Genomic DNA, 27193 nt, shown 5'->3' with positions numbered 1-27193 from the left:
CCCATATGCCAAGTCATGACAGCTAAGAATGCTCCTATTGTTAATTGTCCATTGAGGCAACGAAGTTGTCCCAGTTGAGAGCCACTGGTGACACATTTGGTCCTGCTCAAGGGACCAAGGCTTGGGAAGTCTCTGGTGGACCTTGGAGTCATTTTTATCCCAGTGGCTCTGTCTGGTGGAAGAAATCATGATTGATTCCAGACAGAATCCTGTCAGACATGGGATAATGAGAAGGGACTCTTGACACTTACAAAAATAGCTTTCATGTGCAACACTGAGCACGTCACTAGCAATCTAGAAAATCCTCTTTTGTGGCCCAGCTCATTCCCTGATGGTAGGTTGAGTTAATGGTTAATCTGTTTGTTTCAGAGCTACACTGAATTTTTAAAAACAGAAATGGCAGGTGAGGTAATGGCATGTCCCTGTGTAACTTACAGAGTTGGTACAGGAATTCTCTTTTCCTTCTAGGTCACCTACCATGGCGGGGGGACTGTTTGCCATGAACAGACAGTACTTCAATGAGCTTGGACAGTACGACAGTGGCATGGATATCTGGGGAGGAGAAAATTTGGAAATATCATTTCGGGTAATTTAGATTTTGTTTGTGTTCGATTACTAACTGTGGTGTGAAACGTTGTTGTTGTTGTACAACATCTGTTTTCTGTAAGTGCTCCTTGGCTTTCTTCACGGACACAGTCCCGAGTTAGGGCTGCTTTACCAGAGCCTGTGATATGGACAGGATCTGTTCAGAGATGGAGAAGCGCTCGGAAGGCCTTTGTCCTCAGAGTGTGGCAGGTGTGGCTGTAGAGGGCTGGGTGTGGCCTGGGGACTGGAGTTCCACTCTTCAGCAGCTTGTATGTCACTGCTGCTGCCAGGCACATGTGGTGGGGGGGTCCTGTCCCTTCTGGAGGTTCGAGGCTCCCATCTCACTGTGTCCGTAGCTGGACCTGCCATCACCTCTAGCTGGAGTCCTCCCACCTGAGGGGCAATTCCACATTCTCTTCTGAAAGGGCACGGTGTGGCTGGGTCTATGGCCTGGGGGACCTTGTGGTAAGACTGTTGTGGGGACAGGAAGGGGGATGGAGGGGAAACTGAGGCCTCCCATCTCTTGATGCAGTCAGCAGAGCCCTGGAGGATAAACCACTGTATGGACGAGTGCGTCATTTTGTATTTTTGCAGATATATTGACTGCATGTTTTTAAAGAGTTTTTTCCTCCATAATTTTAAAATTTTAAGATTAAAGGCAAAGGCATATAGGTTATCATTAGTTGCAACTTATTTTTTTTTTTTAAATAGTAACTAATTCACATAATCAAGGGCAAAATTTAGACCAGAACTAAGGTCTTTTGACTCTTAATTCATAGGATTTCTTTTAAAACATGTATGTTTATAATAAAGTACCTAAGAAGTTGGAAGATCAGTTAATCAGCATTCCTGGTCCCTAAGTTTCTGAGATCAAGTTCTTTGACCTGGTAAAAGCAGCAAAGTCTGGTGAGCATCTTTCATATACAGCAAAAATAATATTATATTGCTTTAGCATTTTTAGTACACTTTTAGTGCATTTTAGAAAGGTGTGATTTTTAAAATGTCCCTCTGATTTTTTTCTTTGAATATTTCTATTAAGATGAAGCATCTTGCAAAGTTATAGACCTATTTAATGAAGATGTATTGTATGAACACTCGTACAGTGGTTCTGCAGCACTGAGCAGCGTTTAACGCACACTTTGCTTCTGGCCAGATCTGGATGTGTGGCGGTAAGCTCTTCATCATCCCTTGCTCCAGAGTAGGACACATTTTCCGAAAAAGGCGGCCCTACGGGTCTCCTGAAGGCCAGGACACCATGACACACAACTCTCTGCGGCTGGCACACGTCTGGCTGGATGAGTACAAGGTGAGGCCTGAGGGCATGGTGGGAGCCCAGGGCAGGGGTACTGCGTGGGCAGGGGCTTCTCTCCTCGCCTAGCACCGCCTTGTCCCCAAGTCTTCTCTTCACTCTTTTACTCAGTGTCGGATCTCACCTCCTCTGAATCGAACAGTGGCTGTGCTGTCAGAGGCAGTGCCGTGCCTGCCTGGGTTAGTTCTGGTCCCCCTGGACTGCCAGAGTTGGCTGTGGGTCTCATGCTTTCCTCGTTAGGCTCCGCCCACCTGGGATTCCTTTCTGATTTTTCTTCTGTCTCACCCAACTTTTGGTATTTTCTTTGTGATATTTTTGAATGTGTTCACATATCAATTTTGGAGCATTTTTTATCTCCTCAGAAGCTAGCACCCTGCCCCTCATCTGTCACTCCCTTTGTCACCAGGCATGACTTTGTAGTTAACCCGTCTTTCTCGGACATTTCACACAAATGAAGCTGTCTGTGATGTGTTTTCTCTCTGCCTTTTACTGGGCCTTAACGTTTTCAGATTCATCCACGTTGTACCACATATTAGTATTTTGTCCTTTTTTATTGAATATTATTACAAAATATTACAAAATACTAATATTCTGTTGTGTAAATATACCACATAGTACTTTTCCATTCATTCAGCTGAAAGACATTGAGGTTGTTTCTATTTTTGACAGTTATGAAAAATGCTGCTGTGAATGTGTACATTTTTACTCTTTTATTGAGCACCTACTGTGTGCCAGACTCTCTCAGGCACAGGGATAAAAGGTGAATAAGGGAGTGTGAGTGATTTCCAACACGGAGATGAATGCAGGTGGAGGCAGTGTTTGGGAGCAGAAGCAGGGACCCTGAGCAGCTCCTCAGTATTGCTTGCTCCTCTCTTCTCCTCTGCCAGACTGTGAGCTCCTTGAGATTCAACTTTGTGCTCATTTGGAGCCATCTTTACCTGACAGATCCCACAGTGTGATCTGCCGGGTCAAAGCCGTTTGCCTGGTCAGATTGGTACAGCCTTTGTCATGCTTGCCATGTTGGCGTGGCACTGATGGCGAGAAGCACAGGGATAAAATGGCAGGTGCCCGAGAATCAATCAGATGTTGGCACCAACTCATACTCAGAAATGAAAACAAAAACCCAGGGACGTGGGAGAAGAGGTACATTCCTGCATCGTTGGTGGGACTGCAAATTAGTACGACCACTTTGGAAAGCAGAATGGTGAGTCCTCAAAAGACTAGGGTAAATACATGTGGTGGTGCCATTCCTAAAGAACTCAAGTCGGCACACTATGGTGATACATGGGGCAGTTCACTATAGCTTAGTGCCCATCAACAGATGAATAGATCAAAAAATGTGGCACATGTACACAAGAGTTTCACTCAGCCATAAAGAGGAATGAGATTATGGTATTCGCCAATAAGTGGATGGAACTGGAGACTATTGTGCTAAGTGAAATAAGCCACATTTTCTCTCATATGTGCAAGGTAAAATTAAGGAGGAAAGGGAGAGGGCAGATCCCACAAAAAGGGAAGATGAGTAGAGTGGGGGAGGGAGGAGGGATGGGAAAAGGGAGGAAATGCAGAATTAACTTGATAAAATCACACTATGAACCTATGTGACTATGCCACAGTGAATTTTTTTTTTAATTGGTACTGGGGACTGAACCTAGGGGTGATCAACTACTGAGCCACATCCCTAGCGTTTTTTAAAAAATATATTTTATTTAGAGACAAGGCTTCACTAAGTTGCCGGGCTAGCATTGAACTTACAGTCCTACTGCCTCAGCCTCCTGAGCTATTCTATAAAGTATTCTATAAAGTACCAATTTTAAAAAAGGCTCTGGGGTGGACATGGTGCAGATTATATTCAAGGCATGTGTTACTGGCACACAAACTTGTATACCTATAAAGCATTTCACAGAAAAAGCCAGTTTAATTTAAGAATGTCATTCATGAAATAGTAAAAAATCTCAGCACGTCCTAGTAAATGTGCGTGCCTGTGCGGAAAGCACTCCTGCTGCAGGCTGGACAGTGCAGCGTGTGGGAGGGAGCCTGCTGTCCTGATCCGCATCACCCCTGTTCCCAGGACGCCTGACCGCGTGGTGGTTCAGACCTCTGGTGTTTGACAAAGACACTTTCTCAAAAATGAACCAGATCAGTGATATTTATGAATTTAAATATTGTACAGTTAAATTTTGGAAGAACTGCATAACTCAGTGGGCCAGTCAGTATTTTCCAATTGACTAAAGGCATCATGGTATAAAATCTTTCATGAGTAAAAGAGCCAGAAAGTTTTAATGCAAAAGTATGAAAATCTCAACAGTATTTTGTTCTACATTATAATTAAACTTTTTCCTTTTTTTGTACTAGGAATTGAACTCAGGAACTATTACTGAACTGTTTCTCCAGCCCTTTTTATTTTATTATTATTTGGAGTTAGGTCCTTGCCGGTTGCTGAGGCTGGCTTTCAACTTACCATCCTCCTAACCCAGCCTCCTGAATTGCTGAGATTACAGGCATGTGCCACCGCACCATTTTAAAATGAAAAATAAGCTGGGTGGATGGCACATGCCTGTAATCTTGCTAAGTTGCATACATGGCTGGCCTTGAACTTGAGATCCTTCTGCCTCAGCCTCCCAGTAGCTGGGAGCATATGTACCATACCCAGCTATAATTACACTTAAGATAATTACTACACCAAACTCAGTAACTTTCTAAACAGCTACTCGGTGCCCATTTTCCCCTTGTTTTCTACAATATTTTCATGAGGTTGTATTTTTCAAAAATTTTTGCAAAAAACAAAGCAAATGCCACTGTTCTCACTAAAGTTTGATTTGAAAATGGTTTATTTTAATGAATAAATATTTTTATATTTGCTTTAAATAATCAATAGTATAACCCATGCAAACAACTTCCTTGAGGGGTCTTCAGTGCTTTTAAAAATATTGAATCCTAAGACCACAGAACTTGAGAACTACTCTCAGGCTTAACCTGTTTCATGGATGCAGAGATGTACCATTTACACGTTTTGCCGTTTCTGAAATTGGGACAGCATATCTTACAGTTTAAGGTATGTCCTTTTTTTTTTTTTTTTTTTCAAATGGTGTGAAAATTTCCATTGGTAACATCTGGCAACATCAAGAAAACGCTGGAATGAAAAATTCAAACCTCAAATATAATTGTCTGATACTTATTTTAACAAACAAAGTTCCATTCTTTTTCTTTTTCTAATTCAGGAGCAGTATTTCTCCTTAAGGCCTGATCTGAAGACCAAAAGCTATGGAAATATCAGTGAGCGGGTTGAGCTGAGGAAGAGGCTGGGCTGTCAGTCGTTCAGGTGGTACTTGGATCATGTCTACCCAGAGATGCAGATACCTGGGCCCAACGCCAGGCCCCAGCAGCCCATTTTCATCAACAGAGGACCCAAGCGGCCCCGGGTCCTGCAGCGTGGCAGGGTGAGGCGGCCGTCTTTGGCAGGTGCTTCACTAGAGGTGTGACCCCTTCCCAGCTTCCTTGCAAGAGCCTATCTGTCGCCAGGTCCTTCCCTGCTGCCTGAGGGAGGCTCACTTCCAGGCAGGCCTGTGCTGCGCCCTGCAGTGCCCACAGCTGTGGGGAAAGGCACTGTGGGTCAGTAGATGCCTGAAGAAAACAGGAGCAGAGTGGCTCTGTGGACCGCCTTGGATGGAGTGAAGGTGGCACAGAGTGGGCTTTTCACACCCGATGCAGTCCTCCATCAACATTCCCCCTTTCGGTACCAGGGATTGAACCCAGGGGCGCTTAATTTCTGAGCTACATCCCCAGCCCTTTTTATTTTGAGACCAGGTCTCGCTCAGTTGATGAGGCTGACTTTGAACTTGCAGCCCTCTTGTCTCAGCCTCGTGAGCCGCTGGGATTACAGAAGAAATGGGATTAACTCCATTTCTTAATCATACTTAAATTTTAGGGGTCTTCTCTTAAAATTGAACTGTTTTCCTGAATCGTTTCTTAGAACTGGCTTTCTGGCTAGCACTGTGGCATACACATAGAATCCCAGCTCCTTGGGAGGGAATCAGATGCGATTTAGGGCCATCCTGGGCAGCACAGCAAGGTCCTGTCTCAAGGCTGGGGACATAGCTCAGTAGCCCTGGGTTTGATCCCCAGTCCTGCCAAACAAAACAACAATAAAACCAAACCTGGCATTTTGAGAGTGATGGGTGGACGCTGCCATTTCCCATTTTTCCCTTTGACACTGCTGACGTGCTGCCGGGCTGGCGTCCTTCAGGGCCAGGCCTAGCACTGTCCCCCTTTGGGTTCTATTTGATGAACCCGGTCGGAAGCTCATGAGGTGGGAGGACGACGGGTGCCCCCGACTGCAGGCCCTGCCAGCACTGCTGCTTGAGGTGCAACCTCCCGGGCAGCCTCCGGTGCTCACCTGCAGTCAGCAGGGACGGTCCAGTTAATGGGGTCTTTTTGTGCCTTGGTGCTTATTTCCTTGGTCTCATTTTGGAACTTCAGGGTGGAGATGGTGTGTACTTCCCTGCCCCCACAGAGGTGAGCTCGTCCATGGAGAGATTCCCCCGTGCCACTGTCCATGCTGAGACTGCTAATGGCCTTGCAGTCCCTGGACACTCATGCTTGGGACTCAGTTCCCGGACCTCCTGGGCAGGCACCTTGATGATGTCTGTCCCGTATGCCGAGTTGTCACAGCGCTCTCCTCTCTTACAGCTCTACCACTTCCAGACCAATAAATGTCTGGTGGCCCAGGGCCGCCCCAGCCAGAAGGGCAGCCTGGTCGTGCTAAAGGCCTGCGACTACCGGGACCCGACGCAGGTGAGTGAGGCCTCCGAGGAAGGCAGTGCTGGGAGGTGGGCTCGGGCCCAGGACCGCGGTGCCTGAGGTTCTGATCTCAGTCACACTTTCCACTGGGAGTGGCCCTAGAGAGCACCGCAGACACCACTGCTGTCATCCTCTTGTGTCCTCCGCGCACTGTCCTGGCCACATGGGGCTGTTCGGTTTGGCACTCCGATGTCAGAGGGATGTGTTTGGTCATTTCCATGTCTAGTGGTGCCTTGGTGTCATGCAAGAATGAAAAATAGACCACTTGGCCTTCTGGTAAATGGTGAATGTACTCTTACCTAAGGTGATGAGCATTTTTGGACCATTCCTGGTAGGAGAGGTGGCAGTATTGTAGACACTGCTAGAATGGGGACAGGTCCCGGTGGGCTGAGATGCTGAAGTTATTCTAGGTGGAGAAGGAGTTTACTGTCCTAATCCTGTAGCCACATGTGGCTGTTAAATAAAACGAATGTCTGGTCCCTCAGTCAGTCACATTTCAGGAGGTCAGGGGACAAAGAGGCTGTGAAACATTAGCTTTCTGGAATGTTTTGTTTCTCCACAGAGTCTCCCCTTCAGATGGAGGCTTCACACGTCCCTTTTTACAGGTAGAAGCAGCCATGAGTAAAACAGGCTGAATGGAGGGAGGTGCTCGCCTTCTGAAGGTCCTGCTGGTGCCTGCGGGAAGGCTCCTCCCTGCACTTCCTGTTCCAGCCCCTGCCCCAGCAGATGAGACGGTTGACAATAGGTGTCCATGGTTCTACCCACACAGGGCACACTGGCAGCTCCTTGGCCCCTCTTTTTTTTTTTAGTTTTAGGTGGACACAATATCTTAGTTTTATTTATATGTGGTGCTGAGGATCGAGCCCAGTGCCTCACGCATGCCAGGCGAGTGCTCTACCTCTGAGCTACAGCCCCAGCCATCCTTGGCCCCTCTTAAGCCCCACATAGTCTGTGAATTAAGAGAATTAGATAATTGTGAGATTTATGATTGTGTGATCAAGTCAACCAAATTCAAGCACCACTCAGGGTCCTCCCAGCATGGCACCGTCAGCTCTGCGTTGCTGGAACACAGCGCCTGAGAAAGGAGTGGTCTAGTTCGTTCAGTGTTGGAGGTTCCTGTCCCTGAGTGGTGACAAGGGTCGTAAGAGATAAGCCCTCGCCTCACAGCGGGTGCCCTGGGTACAGTTTCCACCGAGTCCTATTAGCACCAAGCTGAGGACCGCTCCTTCACCACACGGGCCTCAGGTGAGCACGGCCGGTCCCTCACACTCTGCTTCCGTGTGGGTCTAGCACATGAATAAGTCTGTCTGTTTTCTTCCACGAACACGAGAAGCGTTTTCCAGCTCTGATTTCCAGTGTTCCCGATTTCCTCTCTAGATCTGGATTTACAATGAAGAGCACGAGTTGGTTTTAAATAACCTCCTTTGTCTAGACATGTCGGAGACCCGCTCCTCAGACCCGCCTCGGCTCATGAAGTGCCACGGTTCGGGTGGATCCCAGCAGTGGACCTTTGGGGTGAGTGCATGAGAAGGGTGGCCAATGAGCACTCGACCCGGGGATGCTTTTAATCAATCGTTTATGTTCCACGGCTCCGTTGGGCTCTCCTATCTTTACTATGTTCAGTAAAACAAACAATTCCCGTTGCCTTTTTCAGAAAAATAACTGGCTGTACCAGGTGTCCGTCGGACAGTGCCTGAGTGTGGTGGACACGCTGGGTCCCAAGGGCTCCGTAGCCATGGCCATCTGTGATGGCTCCTCCTCACAGCAGTGGCACCTGGAAGGGTGAGGGGCTCCACCCAGTCTGCCAGCCCAGCCCTGGGGTCCGGCTGGTGGGGATCCTGGAGAGGGCGGCCATCTGCAGGCAACCAGGAGTCTCCACTGAGACGTCGAGGCCCCTCTGAGGGGAATTTGTTGCACATGGAGGGCGCACAGGGCTGAGCCCGGCCGGTGACATTCTGTTCCTGTTGGTTTGTGCTTCTCTAACCCCTTGGTGATGGAACTTATGATTTCCTGTCTTCCAGGACCTCATTCTGTTATCATTTAATATGTTTTAAATCATTTGAAGAAGTTGGTTGAATCCACAATGATTTTTAACTTTGGAAGGCATTTATAATATTTAAGAGGCAGTCAACTACTATAAATTATTTTGATGACTTATGACACTGTCCACATTTAAAATAAAGGATCTTTTTGATTATTTAATGCAGATTTTGTTTTTTGGTTTTTTGTTTTGGTCTTGTGGGCCCTCGGGTGTGATACGAAGTACTTTTGGATTCAGATGAGCCGTCAGCTGGGGAGCAGCCCCAACTCGAGGGGAAGCTTCATGGTTTTTTAGCTTGAACTATGAGTTTGGGTACTTTTAAACCATTTGCCTGTGAAGTCCTTAAATAGGCAGCTGGGTACAGAAGTGTCTTCTCAATTATACTGTAAGTGCCAAGATAAAAGGTGACATTTTCCCTCACATCCCAGAGGAGACACAGAATTCAGTGCCGAGCCACAAAGCCGCCTCAGGGCCACATTCGCAGGGTGTACATTGAAAGGCAAGGAGGCAAGATGAGGACTTGGCTCCCAGCAGCACCCCCAGGAGCATCACACAGTGACCTCAAACTGAAGAGCAGCCCTACTGGACACTGCCCCACCAGGAGCAGAGCACAGTCTCTTCAGGTCCACTGGCCGTCAGGAGGGTCAACCAGTGTCCATGGTGAAGGCAGCCAAGAGACAGATCCTCCACGGCCCCGCGGCCGACCTGCTGAGTACCCAAGGCTCTGCCCAGCTTGGTGTGTCCCAGGGCAGTGCTGTGCTCGCACTCAGCGCGTAGCTGTGGATGGGACTGACCTGACCATGTGTGAGTTCAGGTGACGGGACACCAGTGCTTATCTCAACATATCCCCATGGACGGAGGGGGCGCAGATGGAAGGAAAATCCTTAACCAGATAACTGGCCTCTGGAAACTCCAGGCAACCATGTTTCAGGTAAAAAGTGACCAGGGCTGGGCGCGGTGGCACACACCTGTAATCCCAGCAGCTCGGGAGGTGAGGCAGGAGGATCATGAATTCAAAGCCAGCCTTAAAAAAGTATTAAAAAAAAAAAAAAAGGGCTGAGGATGTGGCTCAGTAGTTAAGCTCCCCTGGGTTCAATCTCCCATACCAAAAAATAAGTGATGGGGCAAGTCTAGGCTGCCCGTTCTCTCCTCTGCCCCTGCACTCAGTGCGGAAGGCCAGCAGGACACAGGAGAAAGGAAGGGCACGGGAATGGGGGCTAGAGCGTCCTCACCACAGGACATTGCCAATTTACAGAAAATCAGGAGTGTTCAGAAATACCTAAGTCCTGGGTTCAGTCCCTGGTGCCAAAACCCCCCCCCCCAAAAAACAAAAACAGAAATACCACTATGGACGGTCCCTGACTCATTTTTCAACCCCACGGTGGTGGGCACAGGAGGACAGCCAGCCAGACACATTGAGCACATTACTGTTAAACAGACTGTTAGATGGTTTTGCTGAACTTGGACTAATTTAAGTGCCTTGGCACATTTAACAGAAGTGAGGCTAAGCCAGGGCATTTCTGCAGGCAGCCAGGCGTATCAGATGCACTTTCAGCTTGGGATTTATTGGGACGCAGCTACTGCGGCTTGGGTGGGAGGCGGCGTCAGGTGACATACCTTGGGTCACAGTCCCAGTAGCTCCTGTAGAGACAGTAGTGTATGTGATTTAAAAATAGATGGAAGTGTATACACCAGAGAGTGGCCAGAGTCATTTGAAGAGAATTTTGGAGGGGCTGGGGCTGGGGCTCGGGCTCAGTGGTAGCGCGCTCGCCTAGCATGGGTGAGGCCCTGGGTTCGATCCTCAGCACCATGGAAAGTAAAATAAGGACATTATGTCCACCTACAACTAAAAAATAAATATTTAAAAAAAGATTTGTAGGAACTGTTCCAACTCAAGACCATGCTACTGACTGAAGGACAAGGAGCTGATTAGAACAGGAAGACAGACCCACACGTGCCCGGCCAGCCAACCATCAGCAAGGAGCTGGCCCGCCCCGAGGGGAAAGGAACCAGGCCACGTTTGCTGGAGGACTCACACCCCATCTTAGGCTCAGACCATTTCCAGGCGCATCATAGAGCCAAACAACACTGTTAGCTTCAGAGGAAAACGTAGGGGAGTCTCTTCATTGCTTCAAGGTGACTTGCCAGAAGAACTAGCCATAAAACATTAATGGGATTGGGATTAATGGGATTGTTTATCAAGACACCATGAGGAAATGAAGTCAGCTGTAAACTTGTATCTGGTTCATAAACAGTGCTTAAAATTCAACAAAAACCCTAAACTTAAAAATGGATGAGATACCTAATAGATGCTTTTTTCCTCAAAGAAGTATAATATAAAATGCCAGGTGCAGTGGCACACTCTGTGACCTCAGTACCTCAGGAGGCACAAGTCCAAGGGCAAGTTGGCCAATTAGAAAGACCCATCTCAAAAACCAGGTGGCTCAGCAGTGGGGTTCAGTCCTGAGCACCCCCGCCACGCACGTGGAAGGAGAGCAAGGACGTGGGGCGAAGAAATGACAAATAGTGCAAAGAGGAAATGTTTTTAAACAACAACAAAAAAATCTGCTTCTGCAGAGATGAACAGGAGGGTCTGGGCGGTCCTCCTGGGAGAATGTGCTTCTGCTCCTCGCTGGGGACACTGGAGACAACCACTTGGGGATTGAGGCGTCAGTGGACAGTTGGCGCACGGTGGAAGCACAGGGTGGGACAGACCACTTACCTCACGGCCGGCAAGTGAAAGGTTGGGTCCCCTCAAGGGCACTTCCCCAGGGACCCGAGACTGCCACCAGGCCCCCTCTGCAGTTTCCACCACCTCCTGGCAGCAGGCCAGGCCTCACATGCAGGCAGCAGTTCTTTCCAGACTCCCGGTCACAATGAGTGTCGTCAGTGCTCCAGAGACAAAAGGTGCGCCCCAGGTTTCCACCCCGAGGTGGGAAGTACGGTGGAGACAACGGGGACTCCCAGGTGCACCTGTTGCAGAAACGGTTTCTGAGTTCAGAGCTTGGAAAGGCGGGGCTGGGAAACTTGTCACCATTTGGATAAGGTCAGGAGAGAATGAGGAGCCCAGGAAAGAAGCTCGGGGTGTGCTGACACTTGAAAGGCAGAAGAGGTTGTGCAAGGCCTGGGCAGGTGGCAGGCTGGGTGGGAGGGAGGAAGGGAGCTGAGTGCAGATCCCAAGAACAGTCCACAGCCTGTCCTATGCGCTCCCTGCTTACCTGGTCTCTGGAGGAAGCACAGCACGCAAAGGTTGCCATCAAGGAAGGCACGAGACACCTGTCCTGTTTCCATAGCCGGAACAGAGACTGGGTTACAAAAACCCCTGGGGTCCCAGAAAGCTGTCCTCAAGGATGAGAACCCTAATTTTAATTTCCAAGGACAGAGAGAATTCCAAAGACCAGTCAAGAGCACTGGGGAGGACTGAAGGGTCCTGCCCCAGGGAAGGCGGGTCTGGCTCTGGCGACCTCTGCAACCTCAATGTCTCCATTTCCCACAGGTGCCACATTACTGTGTGCTTGGGCCTTCAGGCACTTAGGACACGTGTTCTGCACACCGCTCAATTCAGGCCACCAGTGGATGTGGCCAAATTAGTAAAGTCTGCCCGGGAGAGGCAAGGTCTTCTTACAGTCCCCACGCATATGCCCAGGACTCACTGCAGGGGACTCTGGATTGGCTGGACCCAGGTGGCACTAGTCACCGAATCTGACCCTTTGCCCTGTGGGGTTTCTCTCCACAGGTTTATAACCTCCTGTATTCTTGCTCCCCTCCCTGCTTCCCGTGAGACTAATTAGGGGAGCGAAGCTGATGACCAGAACCATCTTTCTTGTCTTTCCTGGCCACCATAGGGAGAAGACAGGGAACGGCATCCACTCAAACAGCCCAAGGTGTCCCCTTCTCTGTGCGATCACTGGTGGTCAAGTCTGAAAGCAGAGGGGGAGGACTGTACCAAGCCAGAGCTCAGAGATATCAGCTCAGGGCTAGGGGTGCAGCGTGCAGGCTCAAGGCCCTGGTTTAAAAAAAAAAAAAAAAAGACTGAAACTACTGGTACCAGGCCACCCCCCCACCCCCCCAGCCAGCAGACGCCTCCCATGGGGAACGTTTAAACACTGTTTTCAGGTACTCTGAGTTCACAGTAAAGGCAACACGAGAATTTACCATTTCCGTGTATAGGAAGCAGGAGCTAACAACACATAAAATAAATGAATAAAATAAGTTCATCAACAACCCCCCATAAAAACATTTAAAAAGGGGGCTGGGGTTGTGGCTCAGCAGTAGAGTGCTCGCCTCACACGTGCAAGGCCCTGGGTTCAATCCTCAGCACCACATAAAAATAGATCTTGGGTATTTTCAATTTTTAGCAGCCCTTTAAAGCAAATGCATTAAATAGACTGATGATAGAAACAAAGGCCCTGTCGAGTAGGCTAAGCCTGGAAAGCCATTAGGAGAAAAAATTCCAGCCAGGCGTGGCAGTGCTGACACGTGGGAGGCTGAGGCAGGAGCAGTCCGAGAAAATGATGCCAGTCTGGGCAGCACAGATGCTTAAAAAAAAAAAAAAAAAAAAAAACTAAATCTACCAATTAAACAAAACCAAGCTTTCACCAAGGAGATGAGGCACCAAGAATTTTTAAGTTTTTTAAATCAGGGATTGAACCCAGGGGCTACCAAACACTGAGCCACATCCCCAGCCCTTTGTATTGTTTTGAGACAGGGTCTCACTAAATTAGTTAGGGCCTCTCACTAAATTAGTAAGTTGCCAAGGCTGGCTTTGAACTTGCAGTCCTCCTGCCTCAGCCTCCCGAGCTGGGATCATAGGCGTGACTGCAAACACAGGAGGCACCAGCACCATCCGCCTCCGTTGCATGAGGAGCACACCAGCTACGACAGTGGGCTTGAGGGTCAAGTGACTGGTGAAGGAGGAGAATCGAGGTGATGGCATCAAGGCTAGAGACTGACGGACAAGTCAGAGGTCCATGAATTCCAACAGCCATCAGCAGAAGAGCCTCAGCCCAGAGTGAGAGGGATGAGCAGAGAACACAGGCTGCTGTTATAGATGTAAAATATTTTATTTGTAAATGGTGATCTTCTAAATCTGTGTCCACAAATTCCAAAACCCATAACACTCTGTATACTTCAAAAAATTCAATTTTTGCCAACATCAGATACTATTATACATAACAGAAAACAACAAAAACCCGGTAGGACAAATACTGGTAGGATGTCAGAATTTTGTACAATAGAAGAAAAATATTCAAGAAACAAATTTCATACAGCTATTTATCAAGAGAAAAATATATACAATTGATTTATTCTGTAAGATAAAAATACATCATGCCATATACATGACAGGTGAGGCCCGCAGCACTGGCGCGCACAGCTCAGCCCACGCGACTGTGCACAGACGTCATCCTCCACGCTGTGAAGTGTCAGTACCAGAACCCGAGGTACACAGCAAGAAGCTACCTGGGTCAAAATGCTGATTAAGGTTCTACAAGCAAACACAAAACAGTGTGTGTTTTTATTAAAGAAATGTAAACAGTTCATACAAACACATTTTAAAATTACATCTTCGAAAAACCCTATTGCCGGAGTCCTGCAGATGCGAGCATGATCATCTCTCTTTTTTTTTCCTTTTTCAAATTTTTGTGTTAAATAGAAAGCTAAAGTTAGGTTAAGTTCCTGCTACATGATTCTATTATGTGTACATGATTCTCTGTGATCTGAAACAAACTTCTAATCAAAACTACTTTTGCTGAAGAAAAAGTCCAGCCTCCATTTGGATGTATTTGTGAGCAGTTATTCACAGTTATCACAAATCGTAAGCACAAAAAACCTGACTGAAGAAGTAGGGATGCAACAATATAATGTGAAAAAAAGTTAAAATTACCAAAACCGCTATAAAAGTTGTAGTCATAGCATACACTCTGTTCAGTCAGAAGTTAGGTGTATAAAACAAGTACTAATAGACCGCAGTTTCAAAAAAAGCCCAAACACTCCAGGTTGAAATTTTGGTTGTTATGTAATTATAATGGCATATTTAATAAGACAAAATTATATTGTGACATCCCTATGACGTTTTATAAGCACCGAGCTGCTGCAGAGCCTGGTAGCATTTGGTCAATAACTATTTTTATACTGTATTTTTTTCTCAAAATATTTACATGTTTGTACAAAGTGACAGGGTCCGTTAGTCTGCAGGGAACAGCAGCAGCTTGGCTTTCTTCTAACTTTTATTTAAAAATAGCTTCATTCACTTATTCAATAATAAATACAAAAAGTTTCTCTTATTTTACAGAAATCAAAAACTACAATAAACTGACTCATGGAATCAAGTATTTAAATGTATTTAGTGCAAGTTATTATCCCTTAGCTCTATCCCTAAGGAAGTCATCTCAGTACATTCCTGTTCAGTGGTGTCCACTTCACTCGACCAGAGGCCTGCCGCAGGGGGCGTGGCCAGCACTCTGGACGCCCTGGCTGGTGATTGCAGTCTTACATTCATAGGAGGCCCCTGCCCTGGGGCAGGGTGGCCATCGGCTCTTTGCCCCAGTAAGTTTCTCCTTAGTGAGATTAAGGAAACACAACAAAAACAAAACAAAACAAAACAAAACCCACCCACAGGGAAACAAAGAGGAAGGAAAAGAAAGGAAAAAGAAAAACAAGCAAAAGTGCTGGACCATCTGTGCCTCTGTTCAACCCTCACCCTTCCTCCTGCACCTCCTTAACCTCAAGGACCGAGGAAACCAGAATCCCAGAAGCTATTTTTCAAAAGTCATAAAAAACAGAAAACAAAAATATCTTTCTGTCTGCAAAATTCCAATGGTGTGTTGAGTCGCCTCTTCCTAGGGACAAGCCGCCCGCTGAGATGGCAAGGAATGCATTCAGTTCATCCACTTCCGGCAGTTTACCGCTCCACAGTGACACGGGATCTTGTGCTGGTCGTCTTCAAAGTCAAACTTGTAGTCATAGCAGAGCTGCCCGGAGCAAAGACACAGCGTCAGCCAAAACCCAGGCGAGGAAGCGAGGCTCTGCCTCCCTCACAGGCACCGCCAACCAGCCGCCCAACAGGCACGGGCTCCAGGAGGACCTGATCAGCTGAGGCTCCCCGGTCCTCCAGGTGGGGACCTTGAAGAGAAGACACTAAGGGTGCTGTCCTTTAGGGCTCGCCAAATATTACCACCATCTCAGACCCACAGCTGGCAAGGTGGTGGGAGGTGGTGGGAGGTGGTGGGACAAGCCACACCCTCAGCCTCCAGCTGTCCCCTCTACCTCTACCCCTGGGTAATCCCACAGCCAAATCAAAGGGGCCAGTGACTTCCTGGGTCTCTTTCAACTCCACATCCTAGAACGTTATTTGCAAGACTTACTACATAGAAAGGAAGTGTTTACTGAGCGGCTACTCTTAGTAAACACACTACTGCCTTCTATTAGGTTTTTATAGGAGCTTCATAAGGAAATTATTTTCACTACTTTACAGAACATAATAGATAGAGGATTAGAGAGGCTAAAGGACTTACTCAAGACTCAACAGAAGGGCAGCTGGGCCAGGCTCAGCAGGCTCCGCCCAGCCTCCACAGCGCCCTGCTGGTGCTCTATGTCCTGTCCCCTTCCCTCAGGTCACTCTGAGATGTCAAAGGGCCTTGGGTCTAGTCACTCCCTTATTCTTGATTAGAAAAGTGGATTCCAAAAGCATGACCAGACACACAGGTGGGATCCCAACTGTGCTGAGAAAGGCTGGGTCCACCACAGCCCCTCGGGCTCGCTTCCCAAAGAAACACAGCTCTCGACCCAGGGCACCGAGAGCAAGATGCTGATCACATGTAACAGACAGAGTGGAGAAATCAAAATGAGGCAGTCAACTCAACAATCTTAAAAGGTGAAACCCTAGGCCAAGTGATCTTATGAGACCAAGGGGACTCATGTCAAGTGTAGCATTCAGCATTTTGAAGACAAAAACCACAAAATACCTAAAATTATTGGAAAATCTGTTGATGTGAAAAATCTGCAAGCTTATATTGACTGTGAGTGTGAAGACGAGCTATCTGGAGCACATGGCTCCCCAGATTTGCACCTACGGCCCTCCTAACACCAGCGCCCACACCATCACGTGCCCAGAGACAAAGAGCACCAAGTCTGTGTTTTGCACACAGTGGTCAGTGACGTCCATCTCCAGAGAGGATCTGCCAGACGGCAGAGGGTCACAGGACAGGAAGGACCCCAGACACATGAAGGTGCGCCATGAGACACCTGAGGGTGCCGCTGTGTGGAAGGGAAGGGCAGGGAGCAGGAGGCTGCTGTGTGGTGGGAGGGGGCGCTGGCTGTGGGTGACCCGCGGGGGCAAGGTCACCTCCCCAGGACTTTCCTCCCAATCAGGAAACATCCGAGCAGGCGCTGTGGGCAGGAGGGCGTGCTCCCACCCAGGCACAGACAGCAACACACCCCTGCCCTCACCTCTTCTCCTTTCTGGATTCGCCGATTGGAGCTGATGATGATTTTGTGTCCTCGCTCAAAAGTCACCACTTCGGCCACACAATTAGGCGCACACGAATGGTTGATGTATCTGCAAGCCACCATGTCAGAAACTTTTGATTGTAACACAACTGGAGGAACTCTTTACAACTTCCATTCACAGGGCAAACTTTTAAATTATTATATTTCTATTAACCCGTTAACAAGACAAATTTCTTAAAACTCAGTAGCCCACGTCTGTAATCTGTGCTGGCTGCAGTGTGAGCTCTTCCCCTGCTTTGGCCGCCTCCCCTCTGCACCAAGCCCCTGCAGAACCCTGTTCCCTGGGTCCTTTTCGCCTCACCTTGCAGGCCCTCCAGTGAGTGTTGCGTCGATCACGTGGTCACTGTCCATACGGAACATGTACACACCGCGGTTCTACAGAGAAAGCAGGCGACTCAGTGCACAACCCAAACTCTTCCACCCAGACCCTCAGCAGCAGGCCCAGATGCCCCATTGAATGCACCCTGACCGCACTCCCTAGGGCCACTGGGCCAACTGCAGCAGGTGCATCTGCATGGGACCAACAGCAAGCATGGAGCCATGGGTCCAACGCAGCCAGGCCCAATAATCTACAGCTACACCTTCACAATACCACCACCGATAAACAAAACCCAAGGCACGAGACCACAGAACAATGCAAAGGTATGCACACACAGTGTTGGTTCGAGACCAAACACAGTACACGGATGTGGCCCAGCCTGTCAGGTGTTTGGAAGGCACAGGGACAGAGATGAGGGATTGTGTTCAGTCTATTCTTCACAGGGACCGGAGCCTACCTGGGACTCGTACAGCTTCTCTTTCCTGTTGGCCACTTCATTTCGAATGATAGTCCCGATGTACTCGATGACCATGGTGTGCTTCTCTATGTCCCGGGCAGCATACAGGCCGAGGCCCTGGGGGAAAGCACGAGCACACATCACACTCTGGTTAACAGACACAACGGTGCTATCCTGGACCTATCAAAAGCCACACTTGAGGTTTTCACCTTAACCCAAGTGATCTTTTTCACTGAATATCTTAATTTCTGAAAAGCTTGCCACCTAGAGCTGTGCCATTGCTACTTGGTTCCTAGGTCTTTATACTAAATTCTTAAGAGCACAGCTGTGTTGTTGTGAATGTGCCCCAAAGTCCACAGTGGGAAACTCGCTGCCTGTGCAATAGGGTTGACAGGTGGGGCTTCGGGGGCTCGGGCCAGGGGGGCTCTGCTCCTGTGCATGGTTGGTGCTGATATTTTGAAAATGGGCTAGTCATCCTGGGAGTGAGTGGTCCTGACAGGTGGACTAGGTCTACTTCCCTGCTCCACTTGCTGTTTGGCCTCCTACCCAGGAAGATATGGCAAGAAGGCCCTCACCAAGTGCATCTGACCCCTTAGTCTTGGCCTTCCCACACTCCAAAATGGTGAGCCAAGTCAAGTTCTGTGATCTGGGAGCTGCTACCGTATGGTGTCCTGTCATGGCAGCACACAGCAGACCAAAGCCATCTGTAAAGGAACACTGCAGACTGTGTACACACCACCCAGCAGGCCCTGTCCTCACAGAGCACCGGGTGAGCTCCACCCACCAAGGCAGGAACAGCTTCTGGTGAGTATGTTCTCCTGCTACTGTTTCAAGAAGGACTTGACATGACAACCAATTTAGTAAAACAGAAACAGATAACTATGAGGAATCATTACTATGAACGGGTTTTAGGGTTGGCTGAATTTCCTGGAAGGCAAAGAGAAGAAGCAAAAACATGACTCTGCTGTAATTATCAGGAAAGTTTAAAACAAACGAAACTCTTTTATATATATATATATATATATATATATATTTTTTAGTTCTTGGCGGACACAACATCTTTGTTTGTATGTGGTGCTGAGGATCGAACCCGGGCCGCACGCATGCCAGGCGAGCGCGCTACCGCTTGAGCCACATCCCCAGCCCACAAACGAAACTCTTAAGGAAGGCATTATCTTTGCTCTAATAAAAAATTCTGGGCAAGAATGTACTGCAACTTGAACAGGCTGAACCGCAGCAGCCCATCTCTCCCGGGGCAGCTTAGGATGTCTGAGAGCCCTGAAATTACGTACTACATGCAGTGCTGTGAAGTCTTTATCATGCTGGGTGTAGTGACCCACACCTGTGATCCCAGTGGCTCAGAGGTTGAGGCAGGAGGATCGCAAGTTCAAAGCCTCAGCAACTCAGCAAGGCCCTAACCAACTCTGCAAGACCCTGTTTGAAAATAAAATATAAAAAGGGCTGGGGATGGGGCTCAGTGGTTAACCACCTCTGGGTTCAATCCCCAGCACAGAAATCAACAAATAAATAAAATCAAGTTTGTATCACTACAAATTGTAGAAAAACAACATACTGAAAAAATATGTCAAAATCTCATCAATATCTGCATTTCCTAAACCTGATTTGGGTCTCTGCCTTCAGTTCTGAGCAGAAGGCAGCAACGGAGAATGCTGGGGAGCCCAGCAGTTCAGAACAGACAGGAAGACGAGGGAAACAGCATCCAGACCCATCTGCCTACGGCAACTTCCTGTGCAGTGATTACAGGAGTGTGAAAACTCAGCTGGATGTGAATGAGTCGCAACTGGTCGCCCAAGGGGAGTAAGTAAAGCTGTCTCCTATCACAAGAGGAAAGTACCTGAGAGTGCATATGAAGAATATGGACTTGACCAAGGCTAGAAGCTACAGAAACTTAACTGTTTAAACCTTCATAAGAAAAAGAGAGACCATATTTCCTCATAGACAAAGAATGTTTCACAGGAGAACTAACAGTTGTTAGAAACTGAAAAGTGGTCAAAAGACATGAACACTTGATTCCCCAAGGTGAATCCAAGCAGGAGACAAGAAAGGCACCCATTTGTCAATGGGTGGGAACTTCAACTAAGGTCACATGCCACTCCACACTGAAAGAGTGGCAAAAGCATGAGGAATTGGTAACACCTACCAAAAATGGGACAAGAAGAAAAACAGTCTCCTACACTACAGGGAGGAATGCGCAGCGCTGCCTGCTCAGAACCCAGCACCATTGGCTGCGAGGAAAAGCCAGCACAGCCGAACACACGCCTTACTGTGGGGCTCAGCCTCCATGCGGGGGGCTACACCCGGGAGACTGTTCCGGATGGGATGGCACACTCCCTAGGGAGTGGCTGAGGGCAGCTCACTACAGCATGGTGCCATCTGGGGCCTGGGGTCAGTGAGAGAGGGAGTGGGAGAGGCTAGCGACTCTGTGTTCACCTGAGTGCACACACGTGCATGTATTTCCATGGCAGGTGCACGAAATCACAGGAGCCTGCTGTCAGTGCCACGAGGACTGGGAGGCAGAGGAAGAGAGGCAGACCGACGGAAGGAGGCGGAAACTACGAGAGCTCAGAGAGCTCAGCAAAGACACCACTGAAACCCTCCTCCAGCACGAGGGCACGGTCCCGAGATATCCAGAGTGTGAATAAAGGCCCACTACAAGGGGCAGGGACAGGGTGCTCACTCCTGTAGAGTCTGGGGGCTCAGCAGTAGGAAGAAGGTCCATCCACGACCTACACACGGGGGTGGAAGTGTCAGGAGGACCTGGGCTCTTAGCTGGCACACGAGGAAGAGCAGCAGCAAAGGCAGAGCAGGTCTCGGGGCAGAGAGCTGGGAAAACAGAGCTGGGGAGGAGGCAGCCCCTCCTCTGGGTCACTGGACTGTCAGTCCCAACAAGTTCCTCCACAAGTCTGGGGGCCATGCTCCGAGTTCTGAGACCTCAGGGGTGCGGTGCTGGTCTACAGAGATGAAGCAGAAGAGGGACTTGCAAAACAGTGTGCAGCAAGCGCTTCTCAGATTGAGGCCACAGTCCTCCAGGGTGGAAGGGCTCACCAAGTGAGAAGAGTAGTCCATCAAGAAAGGCCTCAGTCTGGGCACACTTCCATGAAATATCCAAATATCAAGAAGACAGAGAGGATCCGGAACCTTGCAGTGAGGAGGAAAAAAGATGCCCCCCTCAAAAAAAAAAGAACCTGAGAGCGTCCACACAGATCAGGGCTCCCGTTCACGTTCTCAATGAAGCCATGGACTCCTGGAGCCATGACAGGGTGGCCACGAAGGGGCTGGGCCCGACACAGGATGGGGGAGGTGGTGAACAGAGGCCGCGGGAGGGCGGCCGGGAACCGATGCCAGTGGAAGCGGCGGTGCCGCCCAGCAGCACTAGGGCCCACAGCACTGTCAGGAAGGCCAAGCCTGGCAAGAGGAGCTCTGCAGCTGCCCCTGGGACACAGAGGAGAGATGCTGGACATTGACTGCAACACTGAGGTCTTCAGGGAGGAGCCGGACGAGGATTCTGATTGCTCAGCCTAAATGGCCTTACTTAAAGACATCTCACGACCTAGACATGTGTGGTGACTTCATAGAAAGGCGGCATACAAAAAATAAGGTGACTTCCAAAATTGGAGCACCTTTTAAAAACATTTTCATTTTTCATAAGATGCTTAGAACAGCCCAACTGAGCCATGTGGGTGGCTGTCATTACGCCTGTAATCCCAGTGGTTCAGGAGGCTGAGGCAGGATGATTGCGAATTCAAAGCCAACCTCAGCAACTTAGTGAGACCATGTCTTAAAATAAAAATAAATTAAAAAGGGCTGGGGGGGCTGGGTTGTGGCTCAGTGGTGGCATGTTCGCCTAGTTGTGCGAGGCCCTGGGTTCGATTCTTAGCACCACATAAAAATAAGTAAACAAAATAAAGGTATATATTAAAAAAAGAAAGGGCTGGGAATATGTATAGGTGGTTAAGACCCCTGGGTTCAATCCCTGGTACATATAAAAAGAAAAAACAGCCCTACTGAGCTCTCCAAAAAATCTAGTGTGTGCAAAAATATAGCAATATTTTTTTTCCCAAGAGTTCCAAAGGGCATGCACTGAGATGCAAAGATGTGCATCCCCAACGTCAGCTTATGTTTGAAATTACTAGTGTTATAAACTGACAAAACTGAATAGGACTTCAAAATATGATTCTTGGGATGCAGCTGTGGCTCAGTGGTAGAATGCTTACTAGACCAAGCCTGAAGCCCTAGCGAACCAGACTCTCTCGTCCCTGCAGCCAGGTCAAAGAGCTTTCCACATCCTATTATGTCTCCTATTGCCAGACACCACCTGTGACTCTGAACACAGTCCTCACCTGGATCCGAGACCGGGCCAGATACACATTGGATTTCCACTCGGTCTTCATTCTCCGGTACTGCGATGACTTGGAGTGGACAAACTGCTTACTGTAAGGCGCATTCAGCTCCCCAGTAACCGTGCTCTGAAAGGACTTTGAGGTGCTGGTGCTGTTCAGGGTGTGCGGCCTGCAGATAATGGCGTACCAACAGGAAACAAAAGAAAAACTGAAGACGCCTCTGAATGATGCCCAAAGCCAGACTGATTCAAAGTCTTACTAACAGAAACACACGGAAAGCTGCCTAGCAGAGACACACAGCGTCCTCTGAGGTAGTCAGGCACATACACAGCCAGAGACAGCAGGGTTTATAAGCAGCAGACAGATAAAGCACAAAAACCGCTAATACGCCTAGAAACCCTGGGCTGTACTATGTGAAGTTAAAACAAAATACCTTAACACAAACCTCTTGACATGGGCACTCATTTTAGGTTCAGAACGGGCACAACCTGTGGGGTTAACGGCAAGGGGGAGTTCCATGAGTGGATTCCGGCCATAGCGGAAGGTGTAGTTTTCACAAGCCTCAACCCCAGGGAGCTGAAAAGAAGCAAAATACACAAAAAGATAACCATGTGACTGGGACCACAAAAACCACTCAAACATTTTTCCGGGTAACAAAATGGTCTTTTGACCTATTAAACATAATCAGCCTGCACTCAGATCTCTTTGAGCATGAGCTTGTCGGCTCAGTTTCAAAGCAGAACTCAGCAAACCCTGACAAGTGCTCTCTGAAGAGAAAGGTCAAACCCACAGAACCCCATACAACCAAGCACACATGTGCGTGCCACAGGTTCCAAGACCAACAACCAAAACACAGGGAATGAAGGACTAACAACTTAGTTCTTCCATCTGAATTTTAAAACTAAGAGCTGCTAAGATTTTTTTTACATGACTTGCTTTCTTGATCATATATTTCTTCTTTAAAACATGACTGTATGACATGGTATCATCCGTGATGTCCTAGGAGTGTAGTGGCAACTAACTAAAGGTGTATTCATTAAGGGTCTTTTCTAGAACATATTTCTTGTGAAACATTTTTCTCTGTAGTCATAGAAGACAGACATCATAGGCAGGGGTATTCCAAAGGAGGCAATCAGGCCTGCAACTAAGGTAACACACCAGTGAATTTTTATTCTTGAAAACAGTGCCTTAGCTGGGTGTGGTGGTGCACACCTATAACCCCAGCAGCTCAGGAGGCTGAGGTAGAAAGATTTAAGTTCAAAGCCAGTCTCAGCAACTTAGCAATGCCCTGAGCAACTTAGCAAGGTCCTGTCTCAAAATAAAAAGGCTGGGATGTAGTCCAGTGGTTAAGCACCCCTGTGTTTAATCCCTGAAACCCCCCAAAATATACAGTGCCTTATCAACATGTGATTTTCCAGAAGTATCATGTACATGGTTCAGACAGCGTCACTGCCAAACTCACTTGTTATCTTCTGAACAGAGTCAGAGGAGCCTTCTACCAAGCGCTGCTATAGCCTGCTGCCCTCTGGAGACTGACCCCAGGAAGAGGCCAGGAGAGTGGCCACAAACATGCAGAGCCAGGAAAAGGGAACCCCAACATTCTCAAGTGCAGAACCTCAGAAGGCCAGGGAAGAGGGTCTCCCCATCCACGTAGATAGCGAAGACATGACAGCTGGCATCCTCCACCCTGGCTAGCCCCTGGGCTGGAAGAGACCCTGAGGACTGACCAGAGCTTCTTTGAGGAAAGGGAAATACTGCACTGAGGTCTTCCCTTTATCATTGGTGCCTGTTTTCCTCCAGATACAGGGGTCAACCCACAGGCAAAATCCTGCTCTGAAAAGCACACATCCTGCCATGGTGTGGTCAGCTGGCTCCGCTGAATTAGAAGGCAGTTCCTGTTCCGGACCGTGAGTTAGGTACTCACTGATTCAGCTATCCGTGCCACTGCGGAGACAGTCAGGCCAAACAGGTCTTCTCCTTTCAAGTAGGCAGGGAAGAGCTGGAGCATCTCAGACGTCTTCCTCACACTGGCCACAGGCTCCAAGATCTTATCCCAGACACCTACATGCAGACAGGAAGGCGATTTCTATGACGACCCCACTCTTAGCTAAGCACAAACCAGAGAATGAAGCCCAGTCCCTCACACACAGCAATCTAACAGACCTGTTTACTAAGTGACAGCAATTTAAAGACTTTATGAAATTGGGGAGAAAGTAACGTTACATTATGGATAAAGAGTAAAAGTAAAAAGGTTACTTTAAGATAACTGAGATTCATGCAACTAGCTAATCCACTTTCTTACTGATTAAACAACATACTAGTTTCAAAATGATTAGTTCAATACATAATATCTGTAGATATGTTCCTTTCCCCTCAAATCTAAATTAAAATGTGAAATTGACAATTTTCTTAGGAATATCTTTAGAGCATTTCATACATTTTTAATAAAATGGTCAATTTTTAAAATGCAGCTGTCCAGTGCTTTCTGCATCAATAAAAATGACTTATCAGACTTACCCTGGAGTCAAAATTAAGTGTCTAGTTCCCAGCTCTGAACTTGTATGATATCTGATGCTTCTGTGATGTTGAGAAAACATACACAGTTCACTTCATATATGGTTGCTGCCTTCTAGAAACTGACACTAAGAAGGTCCCCAATGGGACACAGCGGTACACACCTGCAATCCCAGCAACTTAGGAGGCCAAGGCAGGAGGATTGCAAGTTCAAGGTCAGCCTAAGCAACTTAATGAGACCCTGTCTCAAAATAAAAAATAAAAAGGACTGGGGATGTGGCTCAGTGAGCACCAGGACTTTAAAAATCCCCAGTACTTAAAAGAAAGAAGGAAGAGGACCTCCCCCCAAGGTAAATGGCAGGCAACCTTTACCTACAAATTATTCTCAGATTTATTTCACCAACTTTTATGCTCAAATGCATGTTGACTACAAAAGTGCTTAGAAAACTGTATAGCAAATAGCAAGGTATAATACAAGGAAGCCAAGACCTGCATCTGTAAATGAAAACTACTCATCTGCTGTTACATGAACTGAACGTGAGGATACAAAATAGGGCAGGGGATGTGGCCCAGTGGTTGAGTGCCTGAGTTCAATCCCTGGTATCCCACCTCAACGCACCCCACAAAAAATGTTGATGTAAAAAGCATTCATTGGCCTAACATCGAGCCTCTGGCTCTGCAGAGCATGTAGGTGGCAGGCCTGACCTTTTGGTGATGTGTCACTCAGGACGAGGTCCTCATGGCCTTGCTCCACAATCCTGATGACGAACTCTGGGCGCCCATCCTTCTCCTCAATGGAGCAGAGGTAGCGGCAGCGCCTGTTGGCATAGCGCGTGCTCCAGTACAAGCGGCTGGCCTCGTAGCCCACGGGGAAGAGAGCCTTAGCCGAGTGGAACGCCTGCATCTGCTGGGGAAGCAGCTGACCAATCGTGTGGAAGATGAGGCTCCCAACACGAAAGGTGTGGTCCCGCTCTCCCCGCTGCACGATGCTGGCAATCTGACGCACCTCGTCGCGTTGAACGTAGACCCTCCTGAAGACTGCAAAGTAACTTAATTCTTGCTCATGGATTCCCTTTGGTTTGTGCATGGGGCAAAGCATAGTTTTGTCCTTAAAAAACATGCATTGTGCTTTAATGGCGCATGTGAAGTGATAAATGTTGGTGCATCGAAATCTGTGACATCCACTGGTGGCACCTGTCTTGTGACAGAAGACACATTTCATCTGTAGGCCTCTCCTCAGAGCTAGCTCCACATTTATTAAGGCACCAGCCTGTGTCTCATAGACCTCTGTGGACCACAGGGCACAATTCAAGTGGACCCACAGGTCCAAGTCAAGGTTGAGCAGCCTCGCAGGCCCGTCTGTCAGCCCATCCCCTTCTCCGTGGCAGAAGCAACACTTCCGACAGTCTCTGGGCACAGGGTCAGGTTTAAGAGAAGTGCCTAATTCCTTCAGAAACTCATCTATCTCATCCTCACATGGTGGTTTAAATGTCCCCTTGGGGATGACAATATGAATGCTCCATTTCTTCCATTTCATTCCTCTCCACTTTTTGTTCAGTGGCCTACAGTCTTCAAACCCACCATGAACAGTCCTGAGTCGAGGTTTCAGCTTGACTGTCACCTTAAGCTCATCGGGTTTGGCTTCTACTTTGGCTGCTTCAAAGGCCGGAGGGAAGGTGATGGGCGGTGAAGGAGGGGGGGAGGTTTCTTCCGGGAGCTGCGGGAGGCAGTGCACACCCAGTGTGGAGATGTTGTTGCTGTACTGGTGAAACACTCTGGATGGCATCGTTCTCGTGGGTGACTGTGGCAACGAAGGAGTGGATTCCTGGCCGTAAGCAGAAGCCATGGAGGAAAAAGAAAAGAGTGACTCACATGCCCTAAAAGTAGTTCTGTTTCAGCAAGAAGCCAAGCAGCTGGTTTAACCGGGGTCTGACTTGATGAGAAGATGGGGTACATGAGGTTTCGGGCTTAGTGGAAGCTGGCCGGGTCCTACTGGAGAAATGGAGAAGGGCAGGGCAGCCAGGGTGGTTCTATCTATGCCTTTTTCACAGCTGTCAGTTACAGAATGCTCACTCCTTAAGCCCTCTTGGACATTCCCCTTCCCCGTTATAAAAAGCTGGAAAAATCAGTGCCATCAGAAGTTCTAGCTAATTTAATTGGTACAACACAACAGTGTCATGTGGCAATGTCATTTGGCAAGAGTTTAACTCCACTCCTGTCCACTATTCTCAGGTGGAATTAACGGGGAAGAGGCTCTCTGCCAAAGAGCAGATCCTGCCCAGGTGTCTAGGCTCCTCAC

At 48.1% G+C, this 27193-nt stretch overlaps 2 protein-coding genes across 25 annotated transcripts in view; one reads left to right on the top strand and one right to left on the bottom strand.

Moving 5' to 3' along the window:
• Galnt11 (polypeptide N-acetylgalactosaminyltransferase 11) overlaps window positions 1–8894 on the top strand; it is a 43465-nt gene extending 34571 nt beyond the window's left edge. For 4 of the 12 annotated variants that reach the window (XM_048786679.1, XM_048786680.1, XM_048786678.1 and 1 more), the window contains exons 7-12: window positions 469–586; window positions 1739–1891; window positions 5116–5370; window positions 6584–6688; window positions 8072–8209; window positions 8349–8894. In XM_048786679.1, the coding sequence (XP_048642636.1) occupies window positions 469–586; window positions 1739–1891; window positions 5116–5370; window positions 6584–6688; window positions 8072–8209; window positions 8349–8480 (901 nt within the window). In that variant the 3' untranslated portion in view covers window positions 8481–8894. The other 8 variants (XR_007341804.1, XR_007341805.1, XR_007341807.1 and 5 more) reach the window with 8 other exon arrangements.
• A 4885-nt stretch (window positions 8895–13779) lies between these two features.
• Window positions 13780–27193, bottom strand: part of Kmt2c (lysine methyltransferase 2C) — a 255597-nt gene continuing 242183 nt past the window's right edge. For 11 of the 13 annotated variants that reach the window (XM_048786672.1, XM_048786664.1, XM_048786667.1 and 8 more), the window contains 8 exons: window positions 25600–26719; window positions 24305–24441; window positions 22814–22956; window positions 22381–22549; window positions 18020–18136; window positions 17545–17618; window positions 17184–17292; window positions 13780–15706 (listed from right to left, as the gene is read on the bottom strand). In XM_048786672.1, coding sequence (XP_048642629.1) covers window positions 15614–15706; window positions 17184–17292; window positions 17545–17618; window positions 18020–18136; window positions 22381–22549; window positions 22814–22956; window positions 24305–24441; window positions 25600–26719 — 1962 coding nt within the window. In that variant the 3' untranslated portion in view covers window positions 13780–15613. The remainder of the gene's footprint in view (window positions 15707–17183; window positions 17293–17544; window positions 17619–18019; window positions 18137–22380; window positions 22550–22813; window positions 22957–24304; window positions 24442–25599; window positions 26720–27193) is intronic. The other 2 variants (XM_048786668.1, XM_015493641.2) reach the window with 1 other exon arrangement.

Source organism: Marmota marmota, unplaced genomic scaffold, assembly GCF_001458135.2.
Source record: "Marmota marmota marmota unplaced genomic scaffold, marMar, whole genome shotgun sequence".
NCBI lineage: Eukaryota > Metazoa > Chordata > Mammalia > Rodentia > Sciuridae > Marmota > Marmota marmota.
The sequence above is the reverse complement of the archived record's forward strand: the minus strand, read 5'-3'. Positions and strand labels throughout refer to the sequence as shown.